Source organism: Artemia sp. Qi Xiang Cuo, chromosome 12 (assembly GCF_049724085.1).
Source record: "Artemia sp. Qi Xiang Cuo chromosome 12, ASM4972408v1, whole genome shotgun sequence".
In the NCBI taxonomy this organism is placed as follows: Eukaryota; Metazoa; Arthropoda; class Branchiopoda; order Anostraca; family Artemiidae; genus Artemia; species Artemia sp. Qi Xiang Cuo.
This window is the reverse complement of record NC_142805.1, coordinates 50488837-50502147: the sequence shown is the minus strand read 5'-3', so window position 1 is coordinate 50502147 and position 13311 is coordinate 50488837. Positions and strand designations below refer to the sequence as shown.

Genomic DNA, 13311 nt, shown 5'->3' with positions numbered 1-13311 from the left:
ATTCAAGCTCTTGCATTTCACTGAAAGAACTCCAAAATGAACTTCGAAAAATCAAGAGAATGTAACTGTTACAAAGTAAACCACGACATAATACTACTTAAATATTCCAGCTCTTGCATTTCAAAATGAACTTTGAAAAATCAAGAGAATGTAGCTGTGACAAGGTAAACCATGATAAAACACTACTGAAATATTCCAACTCTTAAATTTCAACAAAGGAAATTCAAAATGAACTTTGAAAAATCAAGAAAATGTAATTGTAACAAGGTAAACCACGACAAAACACTATTGATATATTCTAACTCTTGCATTTAAACGAAACAAATCCAAAATGAACTTTGAAAAATTAAGAGAATGTAACTGTGACAAGGTAAACCATGCAAAACCCTACTGAAATATTCCAACTCTTGTATTTCATCGAAAGAAATTCAACATGAACTTTGAAAAAATAAGAGAATGTAAGTGTGACAAGGTAAACCATAAAAAAACTACTGAAATATTCCAACTCTTGCCTTTCAACGAAAGAAAACCAAAATGAACTTTGAAAAATCAAGAGAATGTAACTGTGACAAGGTAAACCACAACAAAACACTACTGAAATATTCCAACTCTTGCATTTCAACGAAAGAAATTCAAAATGAACTTTGAAAAATAAAGAGAATGTAAGTGTGACAAGCTAAACCACAACAAAACACTACTGAAATATTCCAACTCGTTCATTTCAAATTGAACTTTGAAAAATCAAGAGAATGTAGCTGTGACAAGGTAAACCATGATAAAACACTACTGAAATATTCCAACTCTTGCATTTCAACAAATGAAATTCAAAATGAACTTTCAAAAATCAAGAGAATGTAAGTGTGACAAGGTAAACCACAACAAAACACTACTGAAATATTCCAACTCTTGCATTTCAACAAAAGAAATCCAAAATGAACTTTGAAAAATCAAGAGAAAGTAACTGTGACAAGGTAAAACCGAACAAAACACTACTGAAATATTCCAACTCTTGCATTTCAATGAAAAAAATCCAAAATTAACTTTGAAAAATCAAGAGAATGTAACTGTGACAAGGTAAACCACGACAAAACATTACTGAAATATTCCAACTCTTACATTTCAATGAAAAAAATCCACAATGAACTTTGAAAAATCAAGAAAATGTAAATGTGACAAGGTAAACCACAACAAAACACTACTGAAATATTCCAACTCATGCATTTCAATGAAAGAAATCCACAATGAACTTTAAAAAATTAAGAGAATGTAACTGTGACAAGGTAAACCACGACAGAACACTACTGAAATATTCCATCTCTTGCATTTCAACGAAAGAAATTCAAAATGAACTTTGAAAAATTAAGAGAATGTAATTGTGACAAAGTAAACCACGACATAACGCTACTGAAATATTCCAACTCTTGCATTTCAACGAAAAAAATCCAAAATGAACTTTTAAAAATCAAGAGAATGCAACTGTGACAAGGTAAACCACGACAAACCACTACTGAAATAAACCAACTCTTGCATTTCAATGAAAGAAATTCAAAATGAACTTTGAAAAATCAAGAGAATGTAACTGTGACAAGGTAAACCACAACAAACCACTACTGAAATATTCCAACTCTTGCATTTCAATGAAAGAAATTCAAAATGAACTTTTAAAAATCAAGAGAATGTAACTGTGACAATGTAAACCACGAGAAAACACTACTGAAATATTCCAACTCTTGCGTTTCAACGAAAGAAATCGAAAATGAACTTTTAAAAATCAAGAGAATGTAACTGTGACAAAGTAAACCATGACAAACAACTACTGAAATAATCCAACTCTTGCATTTCAATGAAAAAAATCGAAAATGAACTTTGAAAAATCAAGAGAATGTAATTGTGACAAGGTAAACGACAACAAACCACTACTGAAATATTCCAACTGTTCTAGTCGATTACGTCATTCTATGCCCATAGATGGATTCCCGTCACGAGCTCCTGATAGGGTACTACCGATTATGTAATCAATTTCTCTGGAATTCTCTCCCTTCGATTACGCAATAAATTTCTCGGAAATCCTCTCCCCTCGAGGGATTATATGCCCATATATGGAGTCCCGTCACGTGCTCATGAGGTTAGGTTAGGTTATGCAATCAATTTCTCGGAAATCCATTTTCCCTCTCGAGTCCTAGATCAATATATCTCTTCCCCACCTTCCCCTTAGAAACAACAAATTAATTCCCCTTTCTTGAATCAATAATTCCCCTTAGAAACAACAAATTAATTCCCCTTTCGTGAGTCAATAATGCCCCTTAGAAACAGCAAATTAATTCCCCTTTCGTAGATCAATAATTCCCCTTAGAAACAACAAATTAATTCCCCTTTCGTGACAAATCAATCAACCTTGACATCATCCGTCAGACATTAATAAACTTCGCCCGGAAACAATTCTCCTGGACGAAGACCAAAAACATTAATAAACTTCGCCCGGAGACAATTCTCCTTGAAAATACATCAAAGTATCAATTTCTCGGAAACGTGTTCTCCCTGGGGATTCCATGCCCATATTTGGTGCCCCGTCGGACTGACAGCACATGTGTTCTCCCTAGGGACTCTATGCCCATATATGGACTCCCGTCGGCATTAAACTAAATTGTAGATGGCAGCAGGGGTGCCCGTCACGAGTTATAGGGTCCTCTCTACTGCCGTGTTTACAAACGTGAGCAGGGTGATAGCCACCCAGCACGAATCCGCTCACTTGTTGACACCCTTTAGTGTCCTAGAAAAAGCTGATTATTTATGTTTTATTGTTTTTTTTTTTTTTTTTGTTTTTTTTTTTTGTTTTTTTTTTAGTAGTAAGCTCTATTATTGTTTTTTTTTTTTATAAAATAGAAATTAGTTTATTTCTTTGAATTTTAATTTGTTTGACTCTAGTTCGGGAGACATCTCCTCCTTGGGTGAGCGACTACTTCAGCTTGAAAATAACCCAATAGATGTTCTTAGCTTGATTGATAATTCAGTAGGTCAGTCTAATAAATCACCACCAAATCCCCATTTTTCAGTTAGTAGTAAGTATGTATCGGATTTAGATCGAGTTTCCAAACGAGACGGTAGTTTCCCTGTGCTTCAGCCGAATGTACAGGGCCTTTGTTCTTCATTTAATGAGTTGAAAAAAATAGTGCTTGGTGGCCACCCTGATTTTATTGGTTTTTGTGAGACTTTCTTTGTTTCGAAAAATGAATGTCTATTGCATATCTCTGGGTACAAAATGGAATGTTTAAATTAAAGTAGGATGGCGAGAGGTGGCCTAATTGTTTATTTTTCGGAATGTCTTCCGTACTCTGTTAGACGTAACCTGTCCAGAAATGAAGAAGTAATTTTTGAATCCATATTTATTGAGATTAAAACCCAAGCTAAAACTTTGATTGTTGATAATACATACCGGTCTCCTAGTGGGTCTGGTCCCTCTTTCCTTCAGATTCTTGATGAGATTTTGAAAACAATCAAACTTCATTCATGTGAACTTGAACCTTAATTTGTGTGACCGTAGGTCATCCTCGTCCTTGGATTTGTTTTTCCTTCCATTACCTTCTGCATGCATTCCAACTTGCATTACTAACACTACTGCTTCTTTGCTTGATGATATTTTTTCATCGTTGACCTTGGTGCAAAATTTTGTTTTGACGAGTGATATCTCAGACCATTTTCCTGTTTTTTCCACGTATGATTTTTCTGATGCGTTGCCAAGGAGGAATGCGTTGCCAAGGAGGTTTTTCCTCTTTAAAATTTAATGATCAGGGTTTGCATCTTCTTAGGTCAGGGTTGCCGGATTGTTTGTGGAGTATTTCTGAAAATGAATCTGATATAGATTCTTTGTTTAATTCTTTTTATGATTCTTTGGAAGAAGTTACCTTGGATACATGTTATCCGGCCCAGTTGAATCCGGAATCAAAAAGAACAACTTCTTTGAATTCTTGGATGACTCCGGGACTCCTTAAAAGTTGGAGCAAGAAAAATTATCTATGGAAGGCTTATAGGTCTACTAAGTCATTTTCTCTTGATTCTTGACTTAAACTTTTCAAAGCTTATAGAAGAGTTTACAATTCGCTTTGCCGAAAGGCCAAATCGTTATTTTATTACAAAAAATTATCTGCGTGTGGTAAAGACATTAGGAAGACATCGCAAGTTATCAATTCTGCTATCAGGCCATCTTCTCTGCCTCCTTCTGCCCCTTCAAGTATTGTGATGGAAGGCAAAAATGTAGAGGGCGAGCTAAAAGTTTAAGATGCGTTTACTTTCTATTTTTCTAATATCGGCAGAACCACAGCCTCTTCTGTATGTCCTTCTTCTTCTCTACCTGACATTAGGTCTTACCTTGGACCGCCTTGTCCTAAATCAAGGGCATTTGAACCTGCCTCTGAAGCTGAAATAGCCAGAGCTATCAATGGTATGAGGAGTTCTTCATCTTCTGGCCCAGACCGTATTCTGACTAAGGTTGTAAAGTGCATTTTTCCTGTCATCATTTCTGCCCTTACGAGACTTGTCAATCTTTCCTTTCAAAATGGTTTTTTTCCATGTGCTTTAAAGCGTTGTCGCGTTATTATTCTTCTTAAATGTGGATCAAGAAATGATCCAGCAAATTATCGTCCCATATCCCTTTTATCAGTGTTTAGTAAAATATTTGAAAAAGCTATGCTTTCTCGACTTCTTAATTTTCTTAATTCTAAACACTTTTTTCATGATTTTCAGTTTAGTTTTAGGGCCAAGAATTCAACTGAGCATGCATGCGCAACTCTTTTGAATTGTTTAGATTCAGTTCTTAACTCTGGTCTGATACCTGCTGCTCTTTTTCTCGATGTACGAAAAGCATTCGACTCATTAACACACGATTCTTCTTTGGAATCTGTGCCTTATTGGTATATGAGGGAATGCTTATTCTTGGTTTCTATCATATTTATCTGGTTGAGTCATCTCGGTTGATCCGCACTTTTCTAACCCTTCGGGAATAGAGTTTGGCGTTCCACAAGGATCTGTTATTGGGCCGATGCTCTTTTAATCTACGTCAATGACCTTATTAGTGCGGTTCCAAATTTCAAACCTACCATTTGCTGCCGTCTTTGTCAACCATCATCCGTCACTAATTGTGACAGGAGTTCGACCTTACCGGATGCACTTATTGCTTTTGCTGATGAAAGTACGCTTGGCACAACTGGTAGAACTGAGTCTGATCTTCGTTCACAGATAAATGCCCTTTTTGAAAGAGTTGTCCAATAGTTTCATGTAAGTTATCTTGCCTTAAATGTCGAGAAGCCATTTTTCTCATTTTCTCCAGAGTTTCAAAGGCTTGCCCTGACTTAAATGAAATACACGTATCAAGAGGTTCTCTAAGTAAACCTAAGGATCGTTACTTTCGATTCCTAGGCATCTTGCTTGACGAAAATCTTTCCTTCAAGCATCCTATTGACCAGATTAAAATGAAAGTCTCCAGGAGTCTTGGAATACTTAGAAAGCTCAAACACATATTTCCAGGGTCGATTTTTAGAATCTTGTTCTACAGCCTAGTTCAGTCTTATGTATATATATATATATATATATATATATATATATATATATATATATATATATATATATATATATATATATATATATATATATATATATATATATATATGAATTCTCTCTATTTTCTTTCGTGTTCTTCTTTCATCTTTTTGCAGTTGCACGGCCATCTTCCTGCTGCTCTATGTAATTATATATTTTTTGTTTCTTATCAATCGACTTATCATCTCCGCACTTTCAACAATTTACAGATTCATCATACTCCATCAGTGAGATCCGACTTCAACCCTCTGACAACTTGCAACAGGATTTAGAACACGCTACCTGTGTCTGCACGAAGCTGCCACTCGTTTGGTATGTTCCAAAATTATGTTAGAGATTTTTCAGCTAGTAATTAAGTATTTTTCCGGTTTCCCTCGGAGTTGTTGTCTTTGGATTGAATTGGATATATTTTTTTGTGTTAGTATTATTTTTTTCTCCCTTGTTCTTTCCCGGCCATGGAGCCTTATGGGGGAGATTTTGTTGAAGTAGTTTTTTGTTTATGATTTTTATTGTTAAATAAAGAACTCACTCACTATTCACCATATAGCCCTAATGTTTTGGTTACTAAAACAAATCTCGAATTATTTTGGTATATATATTTAAAGACGGTATAGAAATATCAAAATAAGCTATTTTTACTCAATATTAAAGGCGGCATATCGTGTCCTTCTTCCTTCTAAAAAAAAAAAAAAAAAAAAAAAAAAAAATCTACATTGCATATAGGTAGTAAAAAAAACAACTATACATTGAGTATAGAAAATAAATACAGAAGTAAAATAAATAAATTGAGTATTAAAAACTTATGAAGAGAAAAGTCACATAATTAAGTTATAATTTGGGATTGAAAAGTTATCCCATGTACATATAGACAGTTGCACATCGATCTGTTATGGACAGAATCTCGCAATTACTGAAGTTGCACGATAAAAATAAATAATGAAAATTAAACTCAAGAACTTACTAAATGCACATTTTCACGCAACATGATCTCCTAGCCAAAGCGCCTGTCGGATGACAGGCAAAAAAAAAAAAAAAAAACAGAAAAAAAAGTAGTGTTCACAGAAAACTATTCTGCGTCTTTTCCCGAATCACAAAATTCTTAGGGCCCTTACCCTTTCCCCTCAAAGATTTTTCGAAAGTTGTAACTCGAACCTCCAATGATCATACGGAACAGGGCATGCTTATCAAACTACGTATAAAATTCATAGCCTTTCAATGAAACCTACAGACCATATGTCATCTCTATAATGATAAATATACTCTTACAAGAACACTTCACGAATCTGTTGTATTATTACAACATCACGTGATTATTTTCAGAGCTGAGAATTAGTAATTGGCTGGGATTTGGGGAAACTTACTAAATATAGATGCAGGGTCTGATATAAAACATGTACAAGGAATTATGGATAATTACCGGTTTTTTCATTACAGTGCCTGTTCATTTTATGGAAAGCTCATGTTATTTGGCGTTATTAAAACAAAAAATAATTACATGGTCCACTGTTACATAAAACTCGAGTTAAATACTGGTGGACTTCAGTAGGGAAGGGATTATCAAGCAAGAACAAGGCAATTAGCATAAAGTTTCAGAATCAAGTTTGGATTATGAAAATAAGCAAACATTTACTCAAGCTTAAAAATGGAACCTAATTACAACTTTTAACTAAAACGATTGAAAAAACCTAATTTTCAATTTAAAAAAAGACTGTAATTGATTTTCAGGTATGCAGTGGCATAAAACTCCATTTTGCACAAGAACGCAAAACGTCAGTGTAGATATTCTTGAGAGTGTTCCAGAAAAATAGTTTCTAACCTTACTTAGTTTTTTAGTTATTTTTTTTTGTATTCATAACTAAACTATATCTTTTGCGAAGAATATTCTCTTGAATAGCCTCTTTATTATTCTTTACACACCTTGTGCCACGTAACTTCACCAGATTCCTTTGAGATTTCAACTTCAAGTATAGCTGATTCCCTTTCCTTTGTTTCAAGATCTTCTAGCTTTTTGACAAATGTAGGAGGAGCTTCTAAAAAAAAAAAAATAATAAAAAAAAAAAAATGAGTTTGGTTATTCCAAATTCAACAAGACTTGCTTCACCGTGGGTTCATCAACTAGTATTTAATTTTTTTCAATTCAGACAAAACTTCCAAATTGGCCTTAATCCGATTCAGTTTTAGCACCTACATAATTGTTAGCAAAAGAACAAATCTTTACAGGATCTTCGGTGGGAAAACATTTTGCAAAAAATAAATTTTGAGCGACTTGGAACATCTTCGTCTCCCAAAGAATCCTCTTGGTTAAACTCCTTTATTGTTTTACTTGGGATTTTGGAACTGATATAGCAAATGAGTAAGTTAATAAGAGATGATAAAAGGAAAATAGATGATAAAAGGAAAAAAAAACTTAGAGGGTAAAACTGGGAGTAATGATTTTCCTTGAAGTATGTATGAATCAATAAAAACATTTGCCATAGTAATTTTTTTTTCCTTTATCATACATTTTATACAAGAAAAAAAAATTGAAACTAAATATACAAAACTGCAACTAGTAATATCTGTAGAAAAATAGGGACTAAAAGTATTTTCAAAATTTGGTGAGACTTGAAAGACAAGATTTTAACATCATCTTTAGATGATGTTAAAATCTTTAGATGATGTTAAAATATGTTTATACCATATTTATGTTTATACCATCTTTAGATGGTATAAACATATAGTGGTGATAATTGTCTTTCTGGCTTTTCCAGAGAAACCTAAGGGTTACACAAATTCACAAACATGTAATTTTTTGGCCAAATACCGTACGTGCCAAAATGGACTTGAAGACCAGACGCTAACGCTACGATTCCTATAGTGGCTCACACGTACCGTTTACATTCAATTTTAAACTTAGCTTGGTCGATTATTTGGTTCAGTAGTACCAGCTTGCTTGCGGAGAGGTCAGGCTGATTTACGCTAATAAAGAATAAAAAATGACCCGTGCTTTTCAAAATTATCTTTGGAAACTAGGCCTAAAAGGATTCGTTGATTTATGAAAGACCTTACATTACCTTTAACTCCTACTCCCTATGAAATTTGCTCCCACAAATCATAACTAGCAGCTTATTTTATGGCACTTATGAGCTCTTAAAATGTAATCTTTATTAAACTGGACGGTTTATTTTTTTAAAACCCGATGCTTCAATATTTATTTGTCTAAGCTACCCTTCTTCAAATGTGTTTTATACATTCAATTAATCTAAACTGCCAAGATTAATAAACTGGGACAACAATTGAAAAAATTGCTGAATACGTGATTCGATTTTCACACAAAAAATCCCAAACAGTTGCAATTGTTGTATTTCTGACCAGTTATTTAATGTTGCATGTAATTGTGTGGATCCAAGATTAGTTACACCACACAAATAGGTTTGAACAATCCTTAGTTTAAAAAACGATCAATTGTATTTCCTTCGACAATCTCTAACCTTGAATTGAAATTGCATCAAAACGGAAAATTGCATCAAAACGGTATTCAGGATTTTTTCGGAAGGGGTTATTTTTTCTAGGGGGGGGGGGGGTATTTAAAAAAACATTAATTTACATGCATTTATCTTACTTTTTGACAAGTCGGACAAAAATTTCAAGAAGGGAGGTGATTCAAACCCAGTCATCCTCTCACTGGATACATGCCTTAACAAAGCAAAAGAAATAAGTAAAAAAGTAAACACAAACCAAGTATAAAAGTAAAAGAAGTAAAACATAGTAATAGGCAAACAAAGCAAAAGAAATAAGTAAAACAGTAAACACAAACCAAGTATAAAAGTAAAAGAAGTAAAACATAGTAATAGGCAAACAAAAATGTTAAGGCAATATCACCTACCTCTAACTACAAGAGACGATTCTGATACTTCATTCTCGGCAAGCACACTGTAGACTCCAGCATCTTCCATACGAGTACTAAAAACAATCCAAATTTAAAATTATGTATGAGCATAATTACTAACAAATTTGAAGAAGCTATTATTGATTGTACTTGTTAATCCACAAAATAAAGTTTTTAGGCTGCATTAAGGCGAGAAGAAACGGGCATGCTTTTGGTCTTAATGAAAAACACAGGGATAAGAGCAGTGATAATCTTGTATTTCTTTTTTTGTCGAATGCAGGGTTTTGCTGATGGAATATGTATCATTTAATTTGGAAATATTTTTGACCGAGGAACTTAAAAAGGGGATTGGGAAAATAAGAAAAGTGAAAAAAATGTTAGAGGTGCAAGCCTGGACTCATTAATGAATGGAGTTTATTCTTCTAAATTTATATATTCTTCAATTTTTATTTTCCTTTTTTGTTATTTCCCACATTCTTATGATTGCCAAAGCCCTGAAATATCTCATAGAATAAATTCAACATAATTCTCTTCAGCAAGTTTTTTGACTAAATTTTGCATAGATCAAATAATATTAATTTGATTATTATCAAACTGTTTATTTTTATACTTCTTGTCCTTAATTTCATACCACCTGGATAGCCGTCCTTAGTTAGTATCTATTCGAATGTAAACCCAAACCCATTTATTTCATTGTGTTAAATCTATTTTGATAGAAACTGACATTTTTCTTAAAAAGTTCACAAGATGGGATAAGCAGGAGGGTCCTCTAAACTAGGCTACAGTCAATTTAATTAAAAAAAATCACTTGAGGATTTGTTGAATGGTGAGCAACGCGGAAGGTTCGAATGATTTGTGATGGGTAAGAAGTTGTTGCTAGTGTATCAGCTCCAGGTGGCTCGTAATGAGTGAGTAAAAGTGGTGGTATACAATTTTAGTAAAACTACTATGGGAGTTTTTTAGCTTTTCTATAGGTTAAAACATACTCAACATATACAGATGCCTTATTTTATGCATGTGAGATGAATAGCCTACTTAGCCATGTTTTGCTTTTCACCAAAAATTTTCTAAAACTACTAAATTCTAGGGAAATTTTCTTTTTTTTTAAACGCATTTGAGATTAGGACTTTCTACTTTTATTATCTTCATAGAAATAGCAGTTTTTAATAAATAAAAATTTTTTTTTACATTCTAGAGATTACAATCCATACAGATTCTGTTTAATGATGAGAGATCAGCGTGCTAATCAGTGCAAAAACTAAGTTTCTATGACAAGGCAACACCGAGGTATGGAGACAAAAAATGAGCAAGTTTGTATCTTGATTCTAATATCATAAATGCATTTTTCTGCTCGAGCTAAGATAAACTCTCTATGTATTGAAAAAAAAATACAGACGCTACTGTTACATCGATTTCAAGGAAACCCAGTACGGCGTTCAGCGAGAACACGAAAGACAAAGCGAATAATGTAGCCTAGAAACTCTATGCATTTCATCAGGCATATATGCAAAAGAGTACAAGAAGTGAGGGTCGGAAAACAGACGACATGTGAAAATGCATCGAAGAGATGGGCGTGGATTGAAAAGCTGCATCTGCTCCCAGTGCATGTACCTGATTTTGAAAATACGAATATTTTTTCATACCAAGAAAAGGTCGTAAAATGTTGTGTTTTCATCTAGCTGATAAACCCATACCCCTCTTTCTTGTTACGCAGTGTTGTTCAGGGTAGATTCAAAGACACACATATATGACAGACATAACACAGGTGTGACGGTTCTAGGGTCAGGGAAATGGAACACGAATTACCTTAATATTACAAGCCTATGCTGATAACCGTCGTCGATCATTTCTATGCGGCTAGTATGTTTAATTTCTTTCCCGTCTTTAAGCCACTGTACCTTGGAGGTTTTCCTTACTTCACACGTGAACACAACTTCAGTCATTTCGTCCACCTCTATATTAGCAAGACGACGCACAAAAATGCTAAAAGTTATAGAGAAAGAAGAAGTGATAGACAAGGCGAAGAGAAATTATATTGCAACAGAAAAAACAACGTTACGGGATAAAGTGTCTGTTCAAATTTATCTTTGAAGGGTTTCTCTAAGAGATATACTGACAACAATCAAAGTCAAAAGTTAAATATTAGCATCAATATGAGATAAATATTTACAAAGTGAAAAACAAGCTTTGAAGGAAAAACTTAGAAAATTAAAATAATTAAGGTTTTAATACAAAATATTTTTTAAACAAATAGCCTACCACTTAAATTATGGACAACGTGGAAAAATTGCCAATTTTGGCTTACAATATATTCCTACCTTGCTATGAACAGTGATACCATTGCGAAAATGGGCAATAATGTCATAAAACTGTAAACATTGGGTATTTAAATTTTACTTAAATACAAAGTACCTTAAAATGACTACCGTTCTCCATTTAGGAACTACCTGGGGGATAAGAGAAGGGGCTCCGACACAAAAAAAATAAGTAGTAAACGATATTCAATTATATTACTGTAGATAGTGATGATGAAAAAGAGGGCAAAATCACCTTGTTCATTTTATGTTTTTTCAAAGGAATGTGACAGCACGATGATACTACTCGAACACTGTGGCTCGGCCTATTCCCAAGCCTAGGATTACTTGATGCAGTTTATACTGTTCATTTTAAATTTTAAAAGCAGCTAACACTGTTTCTACCTCAACTATCATAATTTCGAAGATATTAGCCAATCAGAATTTTTCGAAAACTATTTTGTTTTCCCAGCCTTAATAAACAGAAAATCAATTGAACTTTTGGTTAGGTCAATGAAACAAACCATATGAACAAATAAGTTAAATTTTGGATGTTAGCTGGATCTCAAGCTGAAAGAAGGTAAAACTATACAGAGCTAAAAGCAAAAGTGTAAAATCGGGTGGTTCGAAAGTTAGAGTGAGTCTGGAATCCCTTTTGTATCCGTTTGTTGTTGTTGTTTTTTTTTTTTTTTTTTTTTTTTTTTTTTTTTTTTCTTTAAATGTACACTGCCCGGAAGAAAGATATTTTATTTTTCCTGGAGTATTTACTTTCCTCTTAGTTCTTCTAGAAAGAAAAAAGGAGAAGAATAACAAATAAAGCTAAGCAAACTGGTATAGAAGATGTGGGATAACACCCAAATATGAATAGCATGATTAAATAATAGTCAATAAGGAGCTGTTATAACACTATGCATGTTTGAGACAGACCATTGATCACTGTTTGAAACGTATTTTTCTGCGATATTCCGGGCGATGGATTTTTTGGAAAAAAACCAAAAACAATGTTGTTTGAAAAGCTTGAGTAAGCCATGTCACATGACTAGGAAATGGAAAGGAAGAACTTGGCAGTAGAGAGCTCAATAAAAGTGGATAAAAGCAAAATAATTTATCAGAATTAGTAATCAAAAATTATTTTTATTATTTGGTTACTACTTGTGCTACGTTGAATTAGCTAATTTTGAAAGCCAAGAAAATAAACAGCCAAAAAAGAGACAAAGTCAAAAAGACTCAACTAATCAATAACAAATTCTAAAAAGAACATATGTCTGGTGACCCGTAGGAGAGGTCCTGGAGATTTTCTGAATAAATTTTACAGGAAGCTTTGTCACCAAGTGTTATATGGTGCAGAATGCAAACAGACAAGTCAAAGAGTCTGTTGGGTGACAAGCATAAAAAAAGACAAGCAACTGTAATCTACACTCTTTTTGAGAATCAGATAGAAAGCATGTTGCTCCCTTCGCTCAAACATGAACCTTTAAGTACTTTTACCTCCCCCTCCCACACAAAAAAACATCTAGAAGATTCAATTCGATTCCCCAGCCATGAGACCAAAAAGGG

The 13311-nt window shown here is 33.6% G+C and overlaps 1 protein-coding gene across 1 annotated transcript in view; it reads right to left on the bottom strand.

Moving 5' to 3' along the window:
* Positions 1–13311, bottom strand: part of LOC148946230 (uncharacterized) — a 309809-nt gene that overhangs the window by 78414 nt on the left and 218084 nt on the right. The window contains exons 50-52 of the mRNA XM_089097640.1: positions 11267–11443; positions 9458–9534; positions 7510–7622 (exon numbers count right to left, since the gene is read on the bottom strand). Of these exons, the coding sequence (XP_088953766.1) occupies positions 7510–7622; positions 9458–9534; positions 11267–11443 (367 nt within the window). The remainder of the gene's footprint in view (positions 1–7509; positions 7623–9457; positions 9535–11266; positions 11444–13311) is intronic.